Here is a 21,727-nt window from a genome sequence, read left to right as displayed (position 1 = left end):
GGAACTAATGAAGGCGTTAATAAAAGGTCCCATACACACATGAAAGGGGGAACTACACGACCCCTGAAGCTAAAAAGGAAATACATGGTCCCTTCCGAGTTTTGCGATAAAAACATTGAAAAAAAAAAAAAAAAAAAAAAAGGAAAAAGCCAAAAAGAAACGGGAGACCTCGGTGATCAACGATGACATGCAGGTTTCGCATGGTGCGACACATTGAGTGATATACTTATTATAAGATTACCCTCGATAGTCTATCCCGACTATTGTTAGCCGAATACATCGTAAAATTGAGATTTACCTTCTAGAAGGTTTCCGCATGGTAACCTTTCTTGCCCTTCTTGTACTCCATATCTCATTATCTCACGCAGCATATATGCGTTACACTATTGGTAGGACGAACTTCAACGGACTATTCTCACCCTTCTGTTTCCCCTCTCCTGGACTTTGACGATCCTGTAGTGGAGCCCATCCGGTGTGCATCGGTAATTACACACCCATCTCGTTCGCCCCTTTTCCCTTCCGGGGGCACTAGAGGGCACCGGATGGCTTGCTTCAGCCTCTGGGAACCCACTCCACTGCCACAAAGACGGCACGGATGACTCCGCCAAGCCTTCTCCTGACCTTCCAGAAGGCCACCAGAAGGATCTTAGAACATCCGTAGAAGCCGTAGAAGCTGTAGAAGGAAAAAAAGACATGCGCGGCCCCCCATCCTGCGCACGGTTCGGAGCCTTACCAGGAGATCCGCCCTGAGCCTGTGCACTATATCTTTTTCACATCGAGGGATTAATGTAGAAGAAAAAAAAAACAGAGAAAATAACAGAAAATAACATAGCCCAAACTGTATCTATTACGACATGCCTAGACGCAAAATTATAATAAAACATTTAAAAAAAGGGGTTGGGCACCAGGATGACTTGTCCAGTCACATTCTGTCTGCCTTTTTTTCGGGATGATTCCTCTTTATTGGTCTACCATCTCACACTCGCACACCTACCGTTCTCAGCCCCTCACCAAGCTAAACACCCCTGACAATTGTGACGAAAGTGACGACACCCATTTGCTAGGTTGAACCCGGGTCCTGCGGGGAGTTGCGGAGATTATCTCCTTTTCTACCTTTGTATGCAGATCCATGTCAGGCCGAATAGGCAAGGATTTAATAAACCAATAACTGATATGATTTTATTTTAGCATATTCTCTTTTTCCTTGATTTTGCGCAATCGCCAGTTAACAGAAAAATCGAAGGCGGGTCAGGCCGACGCGCATTGGATGGCTCGACACGGGGCGATTCCCACATGGTTGTGGCTGAGACGTGTCTTGGTGTATCATGTCCACGCTAGTCTCCATATTTCTATTAGTAGAACATATCCTTCAGCCTGTAGGCCCCTGGGATGGGGCATGTCCCTGTACAGGTCAGTTTTGGTGTGTTTTAGGGTAAGGTTTGTTTCTGACAAATTAGGGAATTCTTCCCCAGGTGACTCTATGCATACTCTTGAAAAGATCAGACACGCCCTATTTTGTATAGATATACCCAAAATATCTCCACAAAATCCAGGAACAGCCGCTGACGCTATGACCAAAAGGCCCAATTTTTTTCTCTTCTTTCGCAGATTCCACTCTGATGTCACATTTTCTCCTGGGGAAATTGAGCATTGGCCCACTGATGTGCCTAAGTCATCACAAGGTAAATAGTCCAGATAAAATCAACACTAGCTCGTCTCAGCCTGCGTGACTGCAGAAAATCTACTCCGTACTACCAAACTTGTGGCGTAGAAACTAATGCAGACCCTCTAGCATTGCGTTGCACCATGCTCCGTGCTCCACCGGGAGGCGACTCGGTATAATGGAAATATTTGAAGGTTATATCATTTATGGTCTGAAGGGGAAGGTCATTGGGGAAATGGAACGCCTGTCCATATACTCCGTATACTATGTGCCCATATGGTTTCCCCCTTCCCCCGTAATACGGGCGATGTAAATTGAAACACCACGTCTTTAATTCCCCCATCTCGTATTCTAGTCTTGACTGCCCTCTGACTCAAAATTGCGCATCTGGCTCTGTTTTATGGAACGTGATTCAGGCTATCGGTTACTATGTGCCAATACTCTGTATGCAGTCTCCATCTCGCACTCTCCCCAAATATCAACTTGCTCCGCATTAACCCTGGTCCTAACTGCTTATTGCTTACCGCTCACCGCTTGCTCCACTTGGTCTCCTATCCGTTATATTGCATCTCGATCGGCATTCAACGCCGATCGATCTTCAGGGGTTCCATAGGATCTTCTTTGGGTCAACGGTATACCCCTACGGCGTACTCCGTACTAGGATGTTACTACCAGCCGTGATTGTTTCCGGTAGATGGTGGTCAGATAGTACCCCGTGTGTTCGCGGAGGTGAGGTATGCACCATGTGCCTCCGCGAGGTTTTTTTTTTTATCGTTCTCAATTTTATAGTCCTCAGCTAGCATACATAATATATATATGGCATATTGGATGTTTGGTAGGTTTAGTATAACGTTGTAATTGCCTGTTCAATTAATTTAACAATCTCTTTTAACAATCTCTATCAAGGTTGCGGCGCGGATTGTAAATATATATTCTGAATAATTCCGTAGAAAAGGGAACTATAATGATTTGATTCATATACTGCACCACATGTTTGACACCCATGTAACGAAATACCATGTATCTCCATATGTTTGGAAATATGCAAGGGGCAGATTCACCGGTTCCATGGTACAACATAATGTTTATCGGTGAGCTATGGCCAGGGCTTTTGGCCTTGCTTGCCATGGTAGACAGGGCGGGTCCTACCCACCTGTTTCCCGTATCAATGTAGCCGTGCTTTTGCAGAAATCTGTGCTTATATTGGAAATGCTCGGTTGGGTGATGAAGCCGCCACCCGGATATCCGAACCCCAAAATGTCCGTGTCTCTGCTAGAACAGCCGGTCAAGATCAAGCCGGCTATGGGTACCCGAGAAGATCTTAGATCGCTCCTCGGAACTATGTCTTCAACAGCTACAATTTTGCAGCATAAAAGATAACCCAAAACTTCCATATCACATTATTCAACTCATTAGAGTAAACAGAAGGTGTATCTATCATCTATAAACAACGAAACGAAACTCCATGGCAAAGTGGCATTCCTTTACCCATGCGCCTGAGTGTGGGTTTCTTGATCCAGCAGACCGCCGGGGCCCGGAGACCATATAAAGGAGCCCGTACACCAGTCTGTACATGTACCAGGCAAAACCAAAAATATTTACCTCAAGCGCCATGACAGTTCCAAGATTTGATCACCGTTCTTCTCATCGCGCATGACATACCACTGAGTGATACGGTCGTTCGGCTCGTGGACGGCATCCACCAATTGGAAGCTCTTCTTGTCCTCATCCTTGCGGCGGAGGGGACCCAATTCGTGCAGGTAAGATTCGTCATTGGCGCCATTGTGCGAGTCCCAGGTCTGCTCCATGGATAAGTCGTCCTTGTCTGGGTCGACGTGATACTTGATGACGGAGAACCCGTTCGTCAAGATCCAGCCGTCGCCAAAGTGGAATTTGCGGAGGAGACAGCTGTCGCCGCATAGCTCAGCGACCACCGCAAGCTTCGGCATGTCGGCGAGGAACCAGGATCTCCAGTGGTGCACTGTGAGCGAGGGCTCGCGGCCGGACTCGAAGAATCCAGAGGCATCGTGCATCAGGTCCAACTGCCGCAGACGGTGGTCCACCGTTAGCCGGGTCTTGGTGTAGCGGTAGACGCAGATGGCGATGCGGCGATCGCCTGTGAAATCCATCGTAGAGCACTTGTCATATACGTCGGTCAGTTCCGTCAAGAGGGGTTTCGATAAGAAGACGCCCGCGCCTCCGAATCCAATCATCCCAAATGCCGCAATCTGCGGGACAGACTCCGACAATCCGCCAATATACATGGAGGTGGTGTGGTCGTATTCAGCGAGCGCATCCACCAGTCTAGGCATCGACAGGAAGAAGGTGTCGTCGTCGATGATACAGCCCCACTGGGTTGATTCTCGAGCGTTTTCTTTTAAAAGAGGGATAAGCGCGAAATATCGGTTCAGGTAGTTATCGTCCGACTCTGTGATGTGGAGGTTGATCCCCAGACTGTCGGCCTTGGCCTTGACATCCCGGATTCCGTTTTCCGATTCATCCGGTTCGATCAGTGCGAAAATGCGAGTGCGTGAGTATCCAGCCCAGTGAGCGAATGCATTCAGAGACTCATTCAATCTCTCGACACTGGTTGCGACTCCAAAATCAATGTGTGATGCGTCTGCCAATTTCGGCGGCTGGGGGACCCGCAAGGACACTGGGGCGGGAATTGAGCACCCGTCCGCCGCTCCTTCAGTGCCCTTTGGCACTTGCAAGAATGGCTCGTCAAGCCACTGCGTGTAGGGCACTGGGTCGTCCGTCATATCGAGTACGATTTCTCGACGGGTATATTGCGCGACTCTGAGGACTTTCAGGGCTGCCAATTTATCGTGGTCGAGTTCGCAAGGGACATCGGGGCCGACAGTGATGGTCATGTTGACAGCTGTTTCCAGCGGCAGTTTCACTGGGTCGACTGAGGGCCATAGTACAACAACAAATCCCATGACAAACAAGAAGGCGACTCCAAACCGCAGCACCTTTTTCCAGGCCCATGACACGCCTGGAACCGACCCATCCCGCGCGTTGAATATCATATTTTGTGTGAGATTGTGTCGGTTTCTACCGCATTGCGGAGCCAAGAAGGTCTAGAACACAATCAAGGGCCCACGGTCGCAGGATGAAAGTGTAGTATAAAGATGCCCAGGTGGTTTGGAGGGGGATTGAGAGGGGGAGGAGGAGGAGGAAGAAGAAGAAGAAGGAAATGAAAAAGAGGTGGAAGATAGGGTCAAGGGACGATCATGGTTCCATGGGATGAAAATGGGCAAGGCCCATTCTCTAAGGGGTCTGAGAGACGATCAATGACGTTCCAAGTCCCGTTTGGCGGAGGTCACGTGCCCTCGTATACAGTGTAAGTTTCGGTTTGGTCCCACTGTACCTACATATAATGTAGGTACTAAGGTATAATTTGCCATTTGGCAATTATATCCAGGCACAAGATACAGGGACATGGTTCCAATGGCAGCTCCTGCCCTCTAAAATGATGATTTCATTACTCCCAAAGCAGGGTCCAAAGTACTCCGTCTTCCCGTACGGATTACAACCCTGCCCGTGCCAAGACCTCCTAAGCAATGGCTCCGTCTTTTCACTCGTCACTGATTGCTCCGGCCCCCACATCCGCGCGTCCTCTAATTGCCCGTCTGCTACTCCGACTTGAGCAGCCAAGACATTACTCCGTACTCGCTCTAGATAACTGCAACGGAGTACAACGGAGTAATATCCGGAGGCCATTATCCCACCCGATAATAACTGGCTAATGTGGGTAGTAGAGTCCAGCTTGATTCACTCATTCCCACTACGCTATCGCTCAGCCCCACTGTCTTGAATCTTGATTACAGATCTTTGGGGGATATCCAAGCCTTAGACCTTTACTCGTGAGAATGTATTGAGGTAAATTTGGCATTGTGTACATCATGCGAGGTCGAGCCGGCCCAGCCCCTCAACGCCAATGCCGGGGCTTACTCCGTCGTCCGAACTGGAATCCCACTCGCATAAGACAGCCTAGATCTGCCGTGCGCATTATTTGTGTGGATATTCCTTGTTCCACTCCGGATTTCATCGTCCTCCACACTATGTCCTCAAGATGCCATGGCCGATGGTGAGTGTAGAGAGATTCCACTTTAATCAACTCGAGGCTTGCTTCCGAGTCGGTCAGACATTCCCCTTCCAACGTCGCTATTTCCAGGTCTTCTGTTTCCGTTAAGTGGAATTTTGTCTGTAAGTAACGTGAACGTCAAGCTGAATGTGCAGCAAAAGGGTACCACCAAGTCAACAAATGCATGTATCGATGAGGAATGTTAAACAGGGACTGCAATGACTGATCCCTTCCTCTCTGTGGTTTTAACGCCACAGGCGGGTAATGCAGCGAGGGAATCCGGCACGCCTACATGTTGATGCAATTATAGATTCCCCCATATAACGCTATGAAGGACAATAGTTGCACTATAATCTGCACACGAGCGCTACACTGAGCACGTGTGCTCCTTATTGCTTGAATGTCGCTCCTTGCTAACACAGAAGCTACAGCGGCAGCTCACATCACTAAAGACAGTACCCATATAATTCCCGTGAACTCGCAAATCAATCCTCCATATCACCCTAAGTAGCGTCCGTCAGAGCGCACCGTGGGCTCTGTATCGAATGATGATCAATCATTTTCAGTTACGCGCCCATTGAAGCATGCATGCCAATGCGCTTGGGTTGGGGGCCAAACAACGATCGTACTTGGTCTTCTGTATATTGTAGAGCATCCTGCCACTCCGCTATAATTTGTTAATAATATTTTCTCCATTCTTCTGACTATACTGTAGATCCGCTCTTCAGGATGGCCCCCTATGCTACAGAATATCTCTTCTGTTGGCTGCTCGCCACCGCAACCGTAGTGCATGCAGATGGTATCCCTTGGACAATGCCGTGGTCTGATCAAAGCTACGGGCCAGATGGCCCGTGGCACGCCGTGTCAGTTAATTTGGGGTCCAACAAGCAGCCCATTGATCTCTACCCCAGCGACCGATGGGCTAGTGTCATTCTTATTGACACTGTCTGCTCGGACGACTCAACTCCGTGTTATGCAAGACGAGCTGGTCTCTTGGACATTGATGCATCAACATCTGCCGTCATCTTAAACACACCGACCGACCCGAGTGAGATACAATGGCTGTCCGATCAGAGCAGTGCTGGCGTGAACAATTGGGGTGGTACAGGATATGTCAAAGAAGGGATTCTCGCCGATACGATCACGCTGCAAAATGGACATAAGGTGCCAAACGTCTCTATAGCAGCGATCTACGACGCCTACCAAGAATACCCAAATGGAAAACGATACCCTGTTTCGGTGGGGACCTTGTCGCTTGGGGCTACGAAGCCTACCCACGTGGTGGATGGGAACATATTCAATTTGCTATCTGCTTGGGAGCATTGGAACGATTCTTCGTCTGATCGTATTCCATCATACTCATGGGGGATGCACATTGGATCTGTGGAACCTGACATTCCAGGCTCGCTGATCCTTGGCGGGGTATGATCAAAGCCGAGTGCTGGAGCAGGTAAGCTCTCAACAGGTTGATGATACGAGACATCTCGGCAACCTCAGGATTTCTCTCGAAGACATCGGCATAGGAGTTGCCACTGGGGACTCACCATTTGACTTTGAAAATAAATCCGGGCTGTTCAAATGGGGAAACAGCGTCAGCAGCAGGGCGAAAAGAGTGGAGATCGATCCTACACTTCCATACCTCTACCTTCCTAAAGAAACATGCGATACACTGGCAGCCGAGCTCCCGGTTACATTTAACGAAGATCTGGGTCTATATTTCTGGAACACAGACGAAAGCTACGAGAAAATGACATCCTCCCTGGCATATATATCCTTCACATTCGAGAAGGATGCGACAAACACTCAAAATATCACTATAAAAGTTCCTTTCCAACTTCTGAAGCTCACACTTCAAGAGCCACTAGTGGAACACAACACAACTTACTTCCCATGCTATCCCTCTGACTCCTTCGTGCTCGGCAGAGCTTTCCTCCAGGCTGCCTTCATTGGCACAAACTGGCAAGAAGGCATTGGAAGTGGCTACTGGTTTTTGGCACAAGCACCTGGGCCGGCGATCGGATCAGGTGTTCAGCAGAGCATTGGGATGGATGACGAAACAATCAAACCTTCAGCCAATTCATGGGAAGACAGCTGGAACGGATATTGGGAACCCCTTCCATCGAAGACTTCCAACTCCAACTCCAACCCCAGTCTCTCAACTGAGGCAAAGACTGAAACCAGCTCTTCCAACTCGGGCCTTTCAACTGGAGCAAAGATTGGCATTGGCATTGGATGTGCTGCCGATGGCTTGGTATTGTTTGGGATCCTTGCTTGTCTAATCATCTCTCGTCGAAGGCGAACAACAAATTCGTATCCAGAGACCAAAGATGAATATAGCATGGCACCGAGTCCTGCCGAAAAGGCGAACGCACTTCCAGTGACCGAATTATATACTCGTTCAGACAAGGGAATTCAGGAGGTACCAGGATCTACTACGATACGCCACGAACTTTCGTGATGCTTTGGGCTACAAGCTTGAACTATAATGATGTACATGAATGTAATTAAATTTAATGAATTAGAGAGCGCAGTTACAATACATATTTCGTTGCCTCCATAAGGCCCCGCTTTAAGAGCCGTAAAGAGCCCCATCAACTCCCCGCTTGGACCATAGCCGACCCAGAATGTTATTTTCGTTCTATAGCAATTATCGCTCCGCCCAATTATATAGATACATATGGCACTTTGGCTCAGTATAATTTTAGTTGTGCTTTTTCAACAAAAGGAACATAGATGGAAAGCAGAGTGGTCCGTATAAGTCCTCTCGCTAGGAAAAAGATGGTTGTCAGTTCAACTGATCTCAATATCTCACGTTCAAGGGAGATTGTGAATCTTACCAAGTCGCCGCTTTCGAACCAATTTCGACCCTGGTGATCTTGGTGCTAAATATGGGCCAAGAGGTTAGAACAGCAATGAGGCTTGATCAGTGGTCTAGACTCACATGGCTGCCATCCGTATACTGCTCAGGGTCGATCGGGTAGCCCAGCCATCTCCGATAGAAATCCCCCGCAGTTTGTGATTTAAGCATGTACGATAACCGATACAGTATGTGATCCAATCGGTGATCCAAGTTCCAGATGCTATCAGTTCCACCATTGATATTTTCCGGTTCACCTGTGTTCAAAATTCGTCCAAGCTCCTTCGACGTCCATTTCCCGTCGACATAAAGAGGATGGGGCACGTGGACGGCTTTGAGCCCATGCCAGAGAGCAAGCGAGGGAGCTGTCATCTCAGAAACAATGCCCATTCCTCGTTGGATTTGCACAACGTGCATCTCGTATAGTAAGCTCTTTGATATGCGTCCCATGGCCATATGGGATGCTCGCCGTGGAACATCTTCTGGGAGTCCCCATACCATATCTCTGAATAGCCACTTCGTATCAGTAGGATCAAAGATCGGCAAAAAGGTAATGAGATCTGCCTCTTCGCCAACACCCCATTCATACTTATCATCTTCCGGGAAAACAACAGGAGGCTTAGGGCCTATTGGGGTTATCTGAGGGATGCTTTTGGGTCCCCAAACACTATTCCGGTCCTTCATAGCGGACCCAACCTTATTGAGGAACTTCTTCCAAATTCCATGTGTCCCTGGGATATAGAAGTATGCGTTGCGCTCCCAAAGGTACTTCCGCGGCTGGCTTTTTGCAAACTCCACGGACTTTTCGAGAAAATGGTAGGAATGACCGGTGAATCTGGAATCCATTTCCAATTGCCAATAATAGTCAAAATTCTGGAAAATTTGAGAGAATATCTGAACCGGTTGCCAGTACTGATAATACGTCCTGCGGAATTGTTAGGAGACCTGCCAAAATTCAACGACCGTGGAAGTGGAAAGTTACTATACCGATGTTCGTCAATCTTAGGATACCATGACTCCAACGTCTTGTCATTGAAAAGGATGGTCATGTCCATGAACTCGCGTGGGACAAACCCAGCCTTCATATTCTCCATAGCCTGGGCATCGCGTGTGTATATTGGGATGGTCTCGTCTTTGACATGACACAAGATAAAGACCTCATATTCGGCACCGGAGTGTAGCGACAGCTCCATGACAAGAGACCGGACATTTTGCTTAAGGTCTTCGGTCCATTTCATACCATGCGACGCACGTAGTATAACGGCTGATCTTGTTTTGTACTGCGGCAAGCTACGCACCGGAGAGGCTGGTCGATCGCGAGGGAGTGTGCGTGCAAAAAAACGAGAGCGGACTGGCAAGGTGAGCTCGATTGAGTGTGAATCGGTCTCGCTTGGCGAATATCTTTCGAAGTTCCTCTCAAAGCATTGTGATTGAAGCGATCCCCAATTGGTCTCGTTGAAATTGACTCCAGAGCCAGAGGCAGCATGGCTGGAATTACTCCCGTACCCGTACGTACTCAACCGAGAAGAGCGATCGGTACAGACATATCCGTCGACACCCGTTGCCAGATATGACCCCAACAAGGCTGGAGGGAAATCTATTGACTTGTTAAAGATGCCTTGTGTTTTCCAGTGAGCTAAATATTACCTTTTTGGATACCTGGATAAACAGAAATCATGTCTTGCGCACTAGTGCGGCTGAGAGTCTTTCCTCGTGGGCCGTCACACGCGCGAAAGCTCCCTACAAACTCTTTGCGCCATTGGCGACTATTGTATTTTGGATATGGATCATAGATGATTGGGATCTGGGGGTAGTTGTCATCATTTCCATGTGTCACTGTCAAGGTTCCGCCACGATAGAATTGGTCCTCCCTATCCATTGTGGATTAGTAAAGAATGCAAAAAAGACATTGAGAAACGACTAGTGATCATGTGGGCGAAAGTATGAACTAGAATCAGTGGGCAACGTACCGAACATCACGTAATGTTCCAAGCCCCGTTGGCTCATGGGCAAATGGCGCTTGATCATTTCGTGGCCTCACTTCCCGCGAGATCTTACTGACTATATCTCCTGGGCGGATAATAGTAGACCTAGAGGGCGCTGTATTAGGCCTTGAACTGGAGGAGATTTACAGCAGATATTCTTGCCTATTTAGAACTCTGCTGATTATGAACAATGATATTATAGCGGACAGTGCTAAATAACATATTCGAGTGTAACGGCGAAACTCCTTTCGCGGATGTAGTGCTCGAGATCTGCCTGTCAAAAGCATTGAAAGAAATTGGCAAAGAGAAAAGTAAAATGAGCAAATGAGCGAATAAGGGACTTTGCTGCACATGTATATTTCGAGCTAAGGGGGAAATTGGGACGCGCTATAGTCCTAATTATTAGCTTGGACTTTGCCGGGAGAGGCTTTTATACTCCTACAATAGAAAACGCCCAGATGTTAGAGAGCAAGTGGGCCGTGCACGGTCCAACTACCGAAATAGGAAGTACCTACAACATCAATACCCCATGCAAATATTCGCCCGTGAGGAAAACAAGCCCGAAAAAAAAGAGTGGGCGCGATAGATTGCTACCAAAAGTTTAGCTTTTGTAGATCTGGAGCCGCAAGCCCTGTAGGTCTATTAATATCCAATGGACATCTTTACTCACATATGTAGGTAGGTATGTACCTTTCATGGCAATTGCCTAGTTGGGAAAATCCTCTCTAGTACGTTTCAGGCCCTTCTAACGGGCTGCATGGAATTAAAACTCATCAACTCAAGCTGTTGTACTGTTGCCCTCCGTTTCTCACTAGAAACCCTAATGATTATATGAATCTACATCCATCTCCAGGGCTCCATGGCTAGATTTGGAACTACATATGTAATACAAGCTAAACGCTGTGCAGTATGCAGATTACTAGGAACGGGGGATTCTGGAGGTTTCGCCGCACCTAAGGTAGGCCCGAGCCATTCGCTTTCGGCACTTTTAACCTGGGTAGATGTGCTGATCGTCCAGAAGACAGGATCGAGTTCAAAGTGTGATAACCACAGATCAAGTAGAAGCTGTATCAATAACAAGCCCGCCATCCCATATTAGGGGCTTCGTTCATAATTTAGCAACAATGAAGCCTCAACAGGCGTATGCACTACATGTTTTCGATGGGGTTGGTAGAACTACCTAGGTACTCGCAAGCAACATCATATGGGGTGGACTAATGAGAGGGTTGGTGGGAACAACATTGAACATGACGGTGGGATGGATGGATGGGCATAGCGGGAAAAACTTCCTTGTCCTCCCAAACTTGACTACAGTGAAGTGCGTCTTGCTATTTATCGTTCAACACGGTAGGTACATACGAGCATATTGATATTGAGAGAAAAAGCGCTGGCAATGCCTGACATTGGTCTTTTGAATTCGCTTTGTAGGCAGTCCGGGAGTACCCCCTCAAGGTGTTTTCCCTCGTAGATTCGAAGTACTCGAAAATCCACTCAAATTTTGTAAATATCGAGCTTACAGTACAAGTGTTGGCTTAAATGCAGTCTCCCCTCAGTGCACACTCTATAAACTGCAGCATTTCAAGATTTGTGACCGTTATCCGTTATCCGTGAACTTGTCGATGCCAAACCAGATAGAACAGGGCACGTGAGCTACGGCGGGGCACATGGCGTTGAGCGCAGAAACCCCCCGATGGGGAAAAGACCAGTTCCGCACATTGTTTGATATCAGTTGATCTGGGGAAATCGGCCACTGTGTTCTTTCTGTAAATCCTACGATTTTATTTCTTATCTGATATTGAAGTTAACGTCTTCTTCACCCCCTAATACCCTCCCGAATTCTTTAGCGACCAACCCCCGCCATGGTTGCGCAATCGCTGGCCTCGCTATTGCAGCGGGCGTCGATTGATGACCACGAGGAAGTCCTCCAGTCATGCAATGCAGTCCTCACCAAATCCAAATCTGATCTGCAAGCGCAACACATGAAAGTTGTTGCTCTATTGAAACTCGACCGTTACGAAGAAGCTCTCAAGACATTCCAGGCCGGAGGTGATGCGCTAAAGCAGAGTGCAGGCCTGGAATACGCCTATGCATCATACAAGTGCGGGAAGCTTGAAGAAGCTGCAGATGCCTTGACTCGCACAGCTTCTGGCCGTGGTGCTAGTCACCTCGAGGCACAAGTGGTATGGTTCCCCATCTGTTCCTTTGCTGATTGAGGACCAATATTGATTGACTTGTGATAACAGCGCTATCGTGCTGAGCACTTCCGACGAGCAGCCGAGCTTTACGAACAACTGTCGAAAGATACGATGTCTTTCGGCCACGAGGTCAACGACCTGAACATCAATTCGTGGGCTACTGATGCGCAGCTTCAATGGAAAGGAGAGACGGAATTCGTGCGCCACGACCGATTGTCGAGGGAGGATTTGGAATCTTTCGAAACAACATACAATGCAGCTTGCTTGAACATTGCAAAGGGGGCATTTAAGCAGAGCGAGGTCTTGCTCAACCGAGCTCAAAGTCAGCATACTCCCACATTGCCCAAGCCTAGGACCCAGACTGACGGTTTGCATAGATATCTGCCGGACATCGGAGGACCTTTCACCTGAAGACAAGGCCGCAGAGCTGCTGCCAATCGCAGTGCAGCAACTTTATGTCCTGATCCAACTCGGAAAGTTGGAAGAGGCCGAGGCGGTTCTCAAAGATATCTCCGTGGAAAAGTACATTGAATCATACCAGCCCGAAAATTATTACTTACATATTTTCCTAGCATCACCGAGTTATCAACCAAGAAAATTGCCCGCAATAACATTGTCCTCGCTCGTCCGACTGCCGTCAATCCCTACATCCTATACAAGGCCCTCCACGACACCCCAGATGCCACCAATAACGATCGGCTATTTGAATTCCAGGACCGTGATCTGATCGGCAACTCGCACGCTGCAGACCTCCTTGTCCAAAAATACGATGGCATAATCCGGTCCACAACCAAGGCACAATCAAAATGCCCAAGCCCATCCACTGACGCCATCCCCAACCTTCTCTCTGTATACAACGCCGCAGCGCACGCTCAAGGCGAAACCGGCCCTAAAGCCCTTCACAAGATCGTCCCATTGCTGGAGCGACGGCCCACAGACCTTGGTCTTCTTCTGACAGTGGTACAGCTCTATGTCAGCAGCGGCAACACAACCTCTGCTATCACAGCCATGGAGCGAAGCCTCCACAGCCTGGAGGGGACAAACGAGTCCGTCCGGTTCAACCCAGGCCTCCTCAGCGTCCTCGTCTCCCTGTACCAGCTTGAAGGTCGCACAGTTCAGATCCGCACCACCCTCGCACAAGCAGCCTCCTACTGGCGCACGAAGCCCGAGCCCCCCGCGTCCCTCCTCCGCGCAGCTGCCGCCTCCCTCTTGCACTCTGAAGAACGCACCGACCTCGCCACAGCGGGTGATATATTCCGTGCTCTGCACCAACAAGACCCCAATGATCGCGTCGCTATCGCCGGCTACGTCGCCTCACAAGCAACCTTGGACTATGCGCAGATTGAGTCCGAACTGGACCGCCTGCCAACAGTCAGCGACCTGATTGCCGATATCGACGTTTCAGCTCTGGAATCCGCTGGAATCTCTCCCTCCGCCTCCTCGGTTGCCGCTGCCGCTGCCGCCTTCGCTGGTGCCCGTAAGCGCACGGCAGCTAGTGCTGACGACCGCGCCAACAAGCGCGTCCGCAAGTCCCGTCTGCCCAAGGACTTCGATCCTGCCAAGAAGCCAGACCCTGAGCGCTGGCTGCCTGTGCGTGATCGCTCTTCTTACAGGCCCAAGGGCAAGAAGGGTAAGCAGCGTGCTGCGGCACTCACGCAGGGTGGTCCCGTCAATGAGAAGGCAGAAGAGTCTCCCACTCAGCAGCTGCAAAAGCCCGCCAGTGGCGGTGGCGCTTCCAATGCTAAGAAGAATAAGAAGAAGGGCAAGCGATAGTGTAATTTCAAGCAGATAGAGATCATAGCTGAATCCTACCTACGATACATAGAACACAGGTATGTATCTCATATTTCATATTGAAGGGCGCATCAAACCGCGACGGGCAGTAAAATAAATTTCATCAGCTGTCTTTAATTCTGAAGAATGCGGATGTAAACAACCCCCGTAGGTATTAGGAACTCATGTGACTGCCACTTTGACCTTGATCACAGGTGGACATATCGTTGTGAGCAGGGACCCGCCTCAGGTCTAAGCGGTTGGGAAATGCTATTCCGTAGTTAAGTTACATATAGTAATTTACACAGCGAAAAGTGCTAGCCAAGAAGCTCCTTAGACAAAAGAGTACAGGTGTGCAACGAGTAAAAAGGTGGACTTTTTGGGTGTGCAAACAATATTTGTCTAGATATAAGGGCCGGTCAGCTCCTCCTTGCGAAAACCCCGGACGAATACCCCCTTCTTTCACCTAATTTCATCCCGGCTGTTGAAATACTAACGCTCAACCCAAAGGGGTCCGAATGGTACCACACTGTCGGTTGTAGTGGTCAAAGATCATAAGCAGCAGCCGCATATCCATGACAGCGTCCTCAGCAGTCGTCTTCGCCACCGATTCCGCGCCAACCAGATAGGAATGCAGAGCCATGAATTCACGTTCATACGCCTCATTACAGGTACTGACCACCTCTGTCCGCTTCACGCGAGGACGAGGAACGGCATTCTCAGTCTCGTTAATCTGATTGTCATTGACATCATCCGTCTCCGCCGTCCCATCCGCTTCCTCAACAACAACTCGAACATAGGTACCAGTACTGATCTTCTCACCAGGGCGGGGGAAGTCATACTCCATACTGAGAGTCTTGTGCGCGCCGTAGACCGTCAAATGCGCATCACAGCGGGGCAAGGCATCAACCCCAGCCTCCCAGAGAAGCGTAAACGGGTGGCCGTGATTCTCAGCGGAATTCGTATAGTGAAAAATGGCAGAGTAGAATGGGTCCGTGATGGCGACGTTAGAAACGGCATCCGGGAAGCCCAATGACTCTCGCATCACCGATAGATCATGACAACCCAGCATACCGAGGTACCGACAGAAAGCAATCCTCTCCTGAGTGAGGTCTTCTTCAGACCCGAAGACGTCTTGCAGTAGCGCGCGGAACTGTTCTGGGTTATTGTGTCTCTTCATTTGCGTGATGTCTTTCGAAGCCGGCGCAGCGATGCTGTTCATTGGTCCAGCGATGTGTCGGCAGCGCGCGTAGTACACGCGACCTAGGGTGGCGAGTTCTTTCTTGAAGACTTCCGTGAAACAGGGCGCATAACGACGCGCGCATCCGACAAATACCTTTGGGCCGTCTGTTTCGTTGGTGCCGTCAAGGGATCGGGAAGCTTTCCCTGTTCTGATTGCTTCGCGGATGCGACGGAGACTTGAGATGCTCATTGTAAGGGGGACTTCAACCATTACGTCTTTGCCGGCTTCGAGGGCTGTCACGGTGTATTGTTCGTGGTACTCCATTGGGAGGAGGTTGAGGATGACGTCCACTTCTTTATGGCGCAGGACATCTTCGACGACTGTTGTGCTGTGGGTTATGCCGAAGCGGGATTGACATTGGGTTGCGATTTCTGCGTTGGGGTCGTAGATGGCTGTGAGGGTGTAGTGTGTTTTGAGGGATTGGAGGACCGGGAGGTAGGTGGCTTGGACGGCGTTTGTGGCGCCCAGGATACCTAGCCGGAGGACAGGGGTAGGCATATTGGCTGAAGGGTAGGAAGCTGCAGATCAGATTGGTACAGATGGAAGATAAGAGATGGTCGGCCTTTTTGTAGATGGTCAGAGCTGGATGAGAGGATGATGATATCTCAGGTAGCTCAGGGATTAAAGGAGTTGGGATTGTGCAAGTCAAGTGAAAATTAGTGTAAGAGTGGTGCTTCTTTCATACCGTCGAGCAGACAAAGGAAATAAAGCAAATCTCCTATGAACTGTGTACCTTCAAGTGCACATCCCTGGATACCAGCTCTGACATCATTCAGCCCAGGACTACATTTCATGGTTCTGAGATTTACCCCGGATTCATCGGACTTAATATATATGACCTGTCGATCCTCTATATCATTTAGGCTATGTGTTCCACGGATATTGGTTAGAAAAGGTATAGCAAATAGTAACAAAGATACTCATGACGTATAGACTCTGCTGAGAATAACAGATCTTTATAATGTTAGTAGGCCGTATTGAGCGATTTCCGTAAGGGTATATTATCGATATAAGAACAATAAGAATTATCCCTGCTTCTAAGCTTCTAGAAAGTGATGTGGGCAGTAAACCAGTCCTGACCCCCCCGGGGGCCTTACTGGATGAACTTTATGATAAGTGGAGAGCAAGACAGCTAAATGCCAATTATTGTGAGACAACTCTACCTTATATTAACGCCAAAATGATGAAAGCCTTGAAAGGTACAAATAAAAGCAAAGTAAATTTATGAACCCTCTATATTTTGTTGGTCTGTAGGGATGGTCAAGTTGAAGCACGGGCGTTGACGACCAATGCCTCGCCATACAAACTCACATCATATCCATGTTCTTCCAAGTATGCTTTGAACTTGGCATCCTCTGTCTCTAGCTCTCGAGACATATCTGGGATGAGGAACCAGGCAACCAAACCACCTACCACAGTGAAGGCCGCACCGATTAGGAAAACTGCTTGCTGGCCTTTGGCGGTGGTATCGAAGGAGTTTTGGATCGGGGTGAAGACTTCTGTCCCGATAGATGCCCCAGCCTTGCCAACTGCGGCTGCAAATCCGAGGAAATGACCGCGCAGAGGTGTTGGGAATGACTCCGAAGCACAGAGGAACGTCGAGACCCCAGGGCCCATTTCTCCCAGTGCTTGAAAAATGCCGTACATGACAATAAAAAGTGGGAAGACACTTTGAATAGGTCGGAGTGCAGCACCCAGAATAAATCCCCATATAGCCCAGATCATGAACCCTAGGGTCATGGTTTGTTTGCGGCCGATTCGATCCATCAGGATACCACCAAGCAAGCATCCTGGAAGATAGAAACAGTTGATTACGGTCTGGAAAATTTACTGTTAGTTTAGCCACCTGAAATATGGTGTGATGGAGGCCTACCCCGTATCCGATATTCTGAACCGTGGTGTTGTCGGGGTTCAGCTGCTCAATGATAGTGGATGAGAACAGACCAAATGGATATGTGACAAAGTCGTAGCAGAACCAAGCCAAGGCTAGAAACATCGATGTTAGCCAAACCCACCGCACAATCAAACCAAGCTGAACGACTCACATGTTCCAAGCATGGGTTTCCAGTAGCGACGTAGTACTAGCCCGTAAGGATACTGCGACTTGATAGCATGCTTTTGGTATTGAGTAGAGTTGACCATCCGAACGCGGAAGAAACAGATTGACAGTGGCAACTGGTCCCGGTGTCAGACTAGCTAGCTAGTAGCTTTATGAGGCAAAAGACTTACCACAATACCCAGACCGAATGTAATGCGCCAGACCCCTTCAGAGTTTTGTTGGCTGTAGCACGCAAGAACAATAAGAGCAACCAAACCAGCTCCAACAAATCCCTATCACGAAGTTAGCAGAATCCTCGTCGACGTCATGTTAGTACTGACTAGATCTATAGCAAAATCGGTGGTTAGTGCGACCAAGAAACCACGTCGCTTCCGGAGATGAACTGTCTCGTCGGCGGCCTCAGTGGCACTGGTTGCGCAGACAGGATATTCCCCTCCAGCACCAAACCCTGCAATGCCTCGTGCAACAATCATCATCCAAAACATCCTTATTGCGGTGTTAGTGATAGGTCAATCAAAAAGCCCGCAGTGCTTGAATAAGCATACCCTAGCTGCGATTTTCCATGAGAGGCAGTTGCTAGCACCACTCCGATAATAAGAAACGCCGTTGCGGCGACAATACCAGTCCGACGGCCAATACGGTCAATCAGAACCCCGAAGAACAGCATGCCAAATATCTCACCGATGAGATATGAGTTTGATAGGCGCGACTTTATAGTTGAAGACATTCCATCCATGTAGCTGGACTCATCAGTAAACCTGGTCAGAATTATTTCGGAAATAGAGCTACTCACAGGACTGAGAATAAAGGTTCCATATAGCCAACTGCCATGCGGTTAGTTCAGGAAAGGAAAAGACAACATTTGTAGGTACAAATCACGTACTGATTTGAGCGTTGTATCCATCACTGAACAAGGCCAATCCAGAAATAACTACATTGAGCACACCTGAGCGTTTCTTCTCGGGTTCCCGTTGCTCGATATCCCAGTCGGATTGCGAGACTTGATCCTTGGGATCTTCCATCTTCATGGTGGAGTCACTGGGAGATGTAGCCATATTGACAAGAACACTGAAATATCAATGGAGGTTCCCAATGGGAATATATTGATATCTATAGATGCCATCTTCGATGGCTCTAATGAAGATTTACTTTTGAAATTAGCCAATGAGAGCGTGTAATAGACGCACGATAGACTCGGTGGGAAGTGCGAGATAATGTATAACCTGTGGGTCGTACTAAGAAGAGGTCAAAGCTCCCTGGCGCTTTCAGGCACTGAAAAGCTCCACAGTTACGGCAGGTTTTCAAGTGTGGTTTCATGACTTTGACAGTTTCCTCATAAACTTGCATTGGCAGACTCCACATGAGTTCGAAGTCGGATAGGGCATTGCCTGATCGCCAAACCTATCGGAGCTTATCTTTCATCCATGTGCTTGGGCATGTTACATGGATCTATATCTTGTCTCGTTCGAAAAGTACCATCTCGGTGCGAAGGGCGATACATTCGGGCTTTCATTGCAGCGGCCGAATTCTCGATCGATCTACAAAATGCGAGCTCCTGAGCCCCCAACATTTCATGAATGCGTTCTCTTCTGTGTTCCCACTTAAATCTACCCGAAAAGCATGGACAATTTCCATTACTCGCTCTCTGCTGAGCAACTTCAGAGTTTCCACGAGAGTGGATACCTGCTTGTTCGTGGGTTCTTTACTGCTAAGGAATCGGAGCTACTGCGAGAATGGGCGCAGGAAGTCCACGATCTTCCATGCACCACTGAAGTGCCCTGGATGCCCTATCAAGAGGTGAATGCGGAAGGCAAACGCGTGCTATGTCGCACTGAGAACTTTGCCAACTCGCATGCCGGATTTGATAGTTTCCTCCGAGGGCAGCGTGCAACAAGTCTTCTACAACAGCTTGCAGGAGAGGAGATGCTTCTTTTTAAAGAAAAGATCAACTACAAGTTGGCAGGAAGTGGTATGTAGTCTCCACTATATAGCCCTGACTATATACATTGCTCACCTCTCTGATAGGTGGTTTCGATCCCCATATCGATGCCAATGCCTACACCCATGTCAAAAATATCAAGCATTTGACTATTCTTGCGGCAGTCGACAGAATGAATGCAGAAAATGGAGGTTTGGAAGTGGTGGACGGCAGCCACCGCATGGATATTCCTCTCGGTAGCGATCGCTGCATTGCGTCCGATTGGGTTGAAAGCAACGTATGGACACCGGCTGAGCTTGATTCAGGTATGCAAATTCAGGATCTCCCAATACTTCCATTGCGTTTCATTAATAAGAGCAGGTGATATCTTGATTTTTGGCTCGTACCTGGCCCACCGCAGTGGCGCGAATGTTAGCTCCAAGGACCGCCGTGCAATCTATGCAACGTATAACTGTGCCGCCGAAGGTGATCTGCACGACCAGTACTATTCCGACCGTCAAAAGCTCTGGCCTGCAACACACATGCGGGAGAGTGGACAATCCTACGAGGAAGGTCGTGTGCGATATGCCTTTGGGTCCCCTATGTTAACTGTGGACTCGAAGGTCATCCCGGTCTGATCGGTGCGGGCAAGCTGTATGGTATACTTAGTAGCACGTAAAATGTCAATTCCATGCGATTCTAAGATGCTGTAGTAATGATATTGATTAGCCAAAGTACAATCGCTAGAACGTATGTGCCATTGAAATATAATTGTCTGGTCCAGACTTCAGATAAGTGCGGGCCACCGGCATGATCACCGAATACTTTAGTTTAGGTACCTCCAACTGTGCCGGAGATGTAACGGAAGGGCTCTGGCGTACATAAATACATCCTTCTACCTCGCCTCTTTTTCTTCTCTCTTTGTCTACCTAGATATTGTTTCATTCCAACGATTTTCCTATTCAATTCCAACAGTAACTTGGATCATGAATCAACAGCCAGCCAAAGAAAAAGCAGAGGCCTTAATCGGTGCTCTAGAAAAGTACGGCCAAGGTGACTACATTGGGGAGTCAATTAGCCAGTTAGAACATTGTCTACAGGCGGCTCATCAGGCCCATCAAGCGAGTACGTGTCGTTCCTAAGATCTCTCACAGCTACTAACATTATTCTAGATGCTCGTGATGAATTGGTAATTGCAGCTTTATTGCATGACATAGGCCAAATCATTCCGCTAGAATCCACCAAGGAGGCACGCATGAATCTTCGCGAAAGTACGGAAAATGTCGGCCGGGTCGGCCATGAAGCCATTGGGGCATCATACCTTCATTCCCTTGGATTCAGCGAGACAGTGTGTCGCTTAGTAAACAGTCATGTCGCTGCGAAGAGGTATTTGATTTTGCCTGCCTCTTGCGAATAAAGACTCACCTTTTAGGTACCTTACTGCCACTGACCAAGGGTACTACGAATCTCTATCATCTGCCTCGCAGAAATCGCTGGCATTTCAAGGCGGCCCCTTCCGAGGTTCGGACCTTAAGACCTTTGAGGAAGATCCACTTCGAGACGACATGGTTTCACTTCGACTGTGGGATGATGCTGCCAAATTGGAGGGAATTGAGGCCATTACACCCCGTGCTGGGGTATATCTGGACATGATCATTGGGCATTTGCTCTTTGAAACCTGAGTGAAGCAAAATGTATTGGTGGAATTCCACTCTGCATGTCTGTTTATATGTTTGTTTTTAGAAACAGCAGAAATTACGTTCTTTTCCCAAGTCCACGGGTCCAGCGTTGGAGGGTCCACTGTTCAGCGAGTAGTCAACCGAAGCTGCCGCCCTGGTGTGATGTGAACAACAATAAGGACTCTAAGCGCCTTCATAAAATGACACGGGAAAGTTCCAACGGCCTAAGCTAGTATTTATAGGGCTGCATATATATGTATATATA

At 48.5% G+C, this 21,727-nt stretch overlaps 9 protein-coding genes across 9 annotated transcripts; 4 read left to right on the top strand and 5 right to left on the bottom strand.

Moving 5' to 3' along the window:
• Nucleotides 1-3,261: 3,261 nt before the first annotated feature.
• On the bottom strand, nt 3,262-4,695 carry N7517_001395 (glycosyltransferase family 31 protein; the record flags this gene model as incomplete). The annotated part of the gene is made up of 1 exon (XM_056719125.1): nt 3,262-4,695. The coding sequence occupies one exon, from the start codon at nt 4,693-4,695 to the stop codon at nt 3,262-3,264; it is 1,434 nt and encodes a 477-aa protein (XP_056583260.1).
• A 1,787-nt stretch (nt 4,696-6,482) lies between these two features.
• Nucleotides 6,483-8,211, top strand: N7517_001394 (uncharacterized protein; the record flags this gene model as incomplete). The annotated part of the gene is made up of 2 exons (XM_056719124.1): nt 6,483-7,175; nt 7,219-8,211. The coding sequence occupies 2 exons, from the start codon at nt 6,483-6,485 to the stop codon at nt 8,209-8,211; spliced, it is 1,686 nt and encodes a 561-aa protein (XP_056583259.1).
• Nucleotides 8,212-8,454: 243 nt separating this feature from the next.
• Nucleotides 8,455-10,489, bottom strand: N7517_001393 (DUF3405 domain-containing protein; the record flags this gene model as incomplete). The annotated part of the gene is made up of 5 exons (XM_056719123.1): nt 8,455-8,520; nt 8,591-8,635; nt 8,695-9,535; nt 9,598-10,207; nt 10,258-10,489. 5 exons carry the CDS (start codon nt 10,487-10,489, stop codon nt 8,455-8,457), a joined length of 1,794 nt encoding a protein of 597 aa, XP_056583258.1.
• A 75-nt stretch (nt 10,490-10,564) lies between these two features.
• N7517_001392 (uncharacterized protein) lies at nt 10,565-10,882 on the bottom strand (the record flags this gene model as incomplete). Its single annotated transcript, XM_056719122.1, is given in 2 exon segments — nt 10,565-10,727; nt 10,743-10,882. 2 exon segments carry the CDS (start codon nt 10,880-10,882, stop codon nt 10,565-10,567), a joined length of 303 nt encoding a protein of 100 aa, XP_056583257.1.
• Nucleotides 10,883-12,454: 1,572 nt separating this feature from the next.
• N7517_001391 (signal recognition particle subunit SRP72) lies at nt 12,455-14,563 on the top strand (the record flags this gene model as incomplete). Its single annotated transcript, XM_056719121.1, is given in 4 exon segments — nt 12,455-12,775; nt 12,839-13,157; nt 13,168-13,312; nt 13,363-14,563. The coding sequence occupies 4 exon segments, from the start codon at nt 12,455-12,457 to the stop codon at nt 14,561-14,563; spliced, it is 1,986 nt and encodes a 661-aa protein (XP_056583256.1).
• A 499-nt stretch (nt 14,564-15,062) lies between these two features.
• Nucleotides 15,063-16,304, bottom strand: N7517_001390 (Gfo/Idh/MocA family protein; the record flags this gene model as incomplete). The annotated part of the gene is made up of 1 exon (XM_056719120.1): nt 15,063-16,304. One exon carries the CDS (start codon nt 16,302-16,304, stop codon nt 15,063-15,065), a length of 1,242 nt encoding a protein of 413 aa, XP_056583255.1.
• Nucleotides 16,305-17,066: 762 nt separating this feature from the next.
• N7517_001389 (uncharacterized protein) lies at nt 17,067-18,920 on the bottom strand (the record flags this gene model as incomplete). Its single annotated transcript, XM_056719119.1, has 8 exons — nt 17,067-17,624; nt 17,680-17,792; nt 17,852-17,981; nt 18,036-18,137; nt 18,186-18,351; nt 18,411-18,605; nt 18,659-18,689; nt 18,749-18,920. 8 exons carry the CDS (start codon nt 18,918-18,920, stop codon nt 17,067-17,069), a joined length of 1,467 nt encoding a protein of 488 aa, XP_056583254.1.
• Nucleotides 18,921-19,485: 565 nt separating this feature from the next.
• Nucleotides 19,486-20,421, top strand: N7517_001388 (phytanoyl-CoA dioxygenase family protein; the record flags this gene model as incomplete). Its single annotated transcript, XM_056719118.1, has 3 exons — nt 19,486-19,834; nt 19,891-20,109; nt 20,165-20,421. The coding sequence occupies 3 exons, from the start codon at nt 19,486-19,488 to the stop codon at nt 20,419-20,421; spliced, it is 825 nt and encodes a 274-aa protein (XP_056583253.1).
• Nucleotides 20,422-20,769: 348 nt separating this feature from the next.
• N7517_001387 (uncharacterized protein) lies at nt 20,770-21,465 on the top strand (the record flags this gene model as incomplete). The annotated part of the gene is made up of 3 exons (XM_056719117.1): nt 20,770-20,908; nt 20,956-21,169; nt 21,216-21,465. 3 exons carry the CDS (start codon nt 20,770-20,772, stop codon nt 21,463-21,465), a joined length of 603 nt encoding a protein of 200 aa, XP_056583252.1.
• Nucleotides 21,466-21,727: the final 262 nt, after the last annotated feature.

This window comes from Penicillium concentricum (assembly GCF_028827145.1).
Source record: "Penicillium concentricum strain IBT 3081 chromosome Unknown utg000001l_segment0_segment0, whole genome shotgun sequence".
In the NCBI taxonomy this organism is placed as follows: Eukaryota; Fungi; Ascomycota; class Eurotiomycetes; order Eurotiales; family Aspergillaceae; genus Penicillium; species Penicillium concentricum.
The sequence above is the reverse complement of the archived record's forward strand: the minus strand, read 5'-3'. Positions and strand labels throughout refer to the sequence as shown.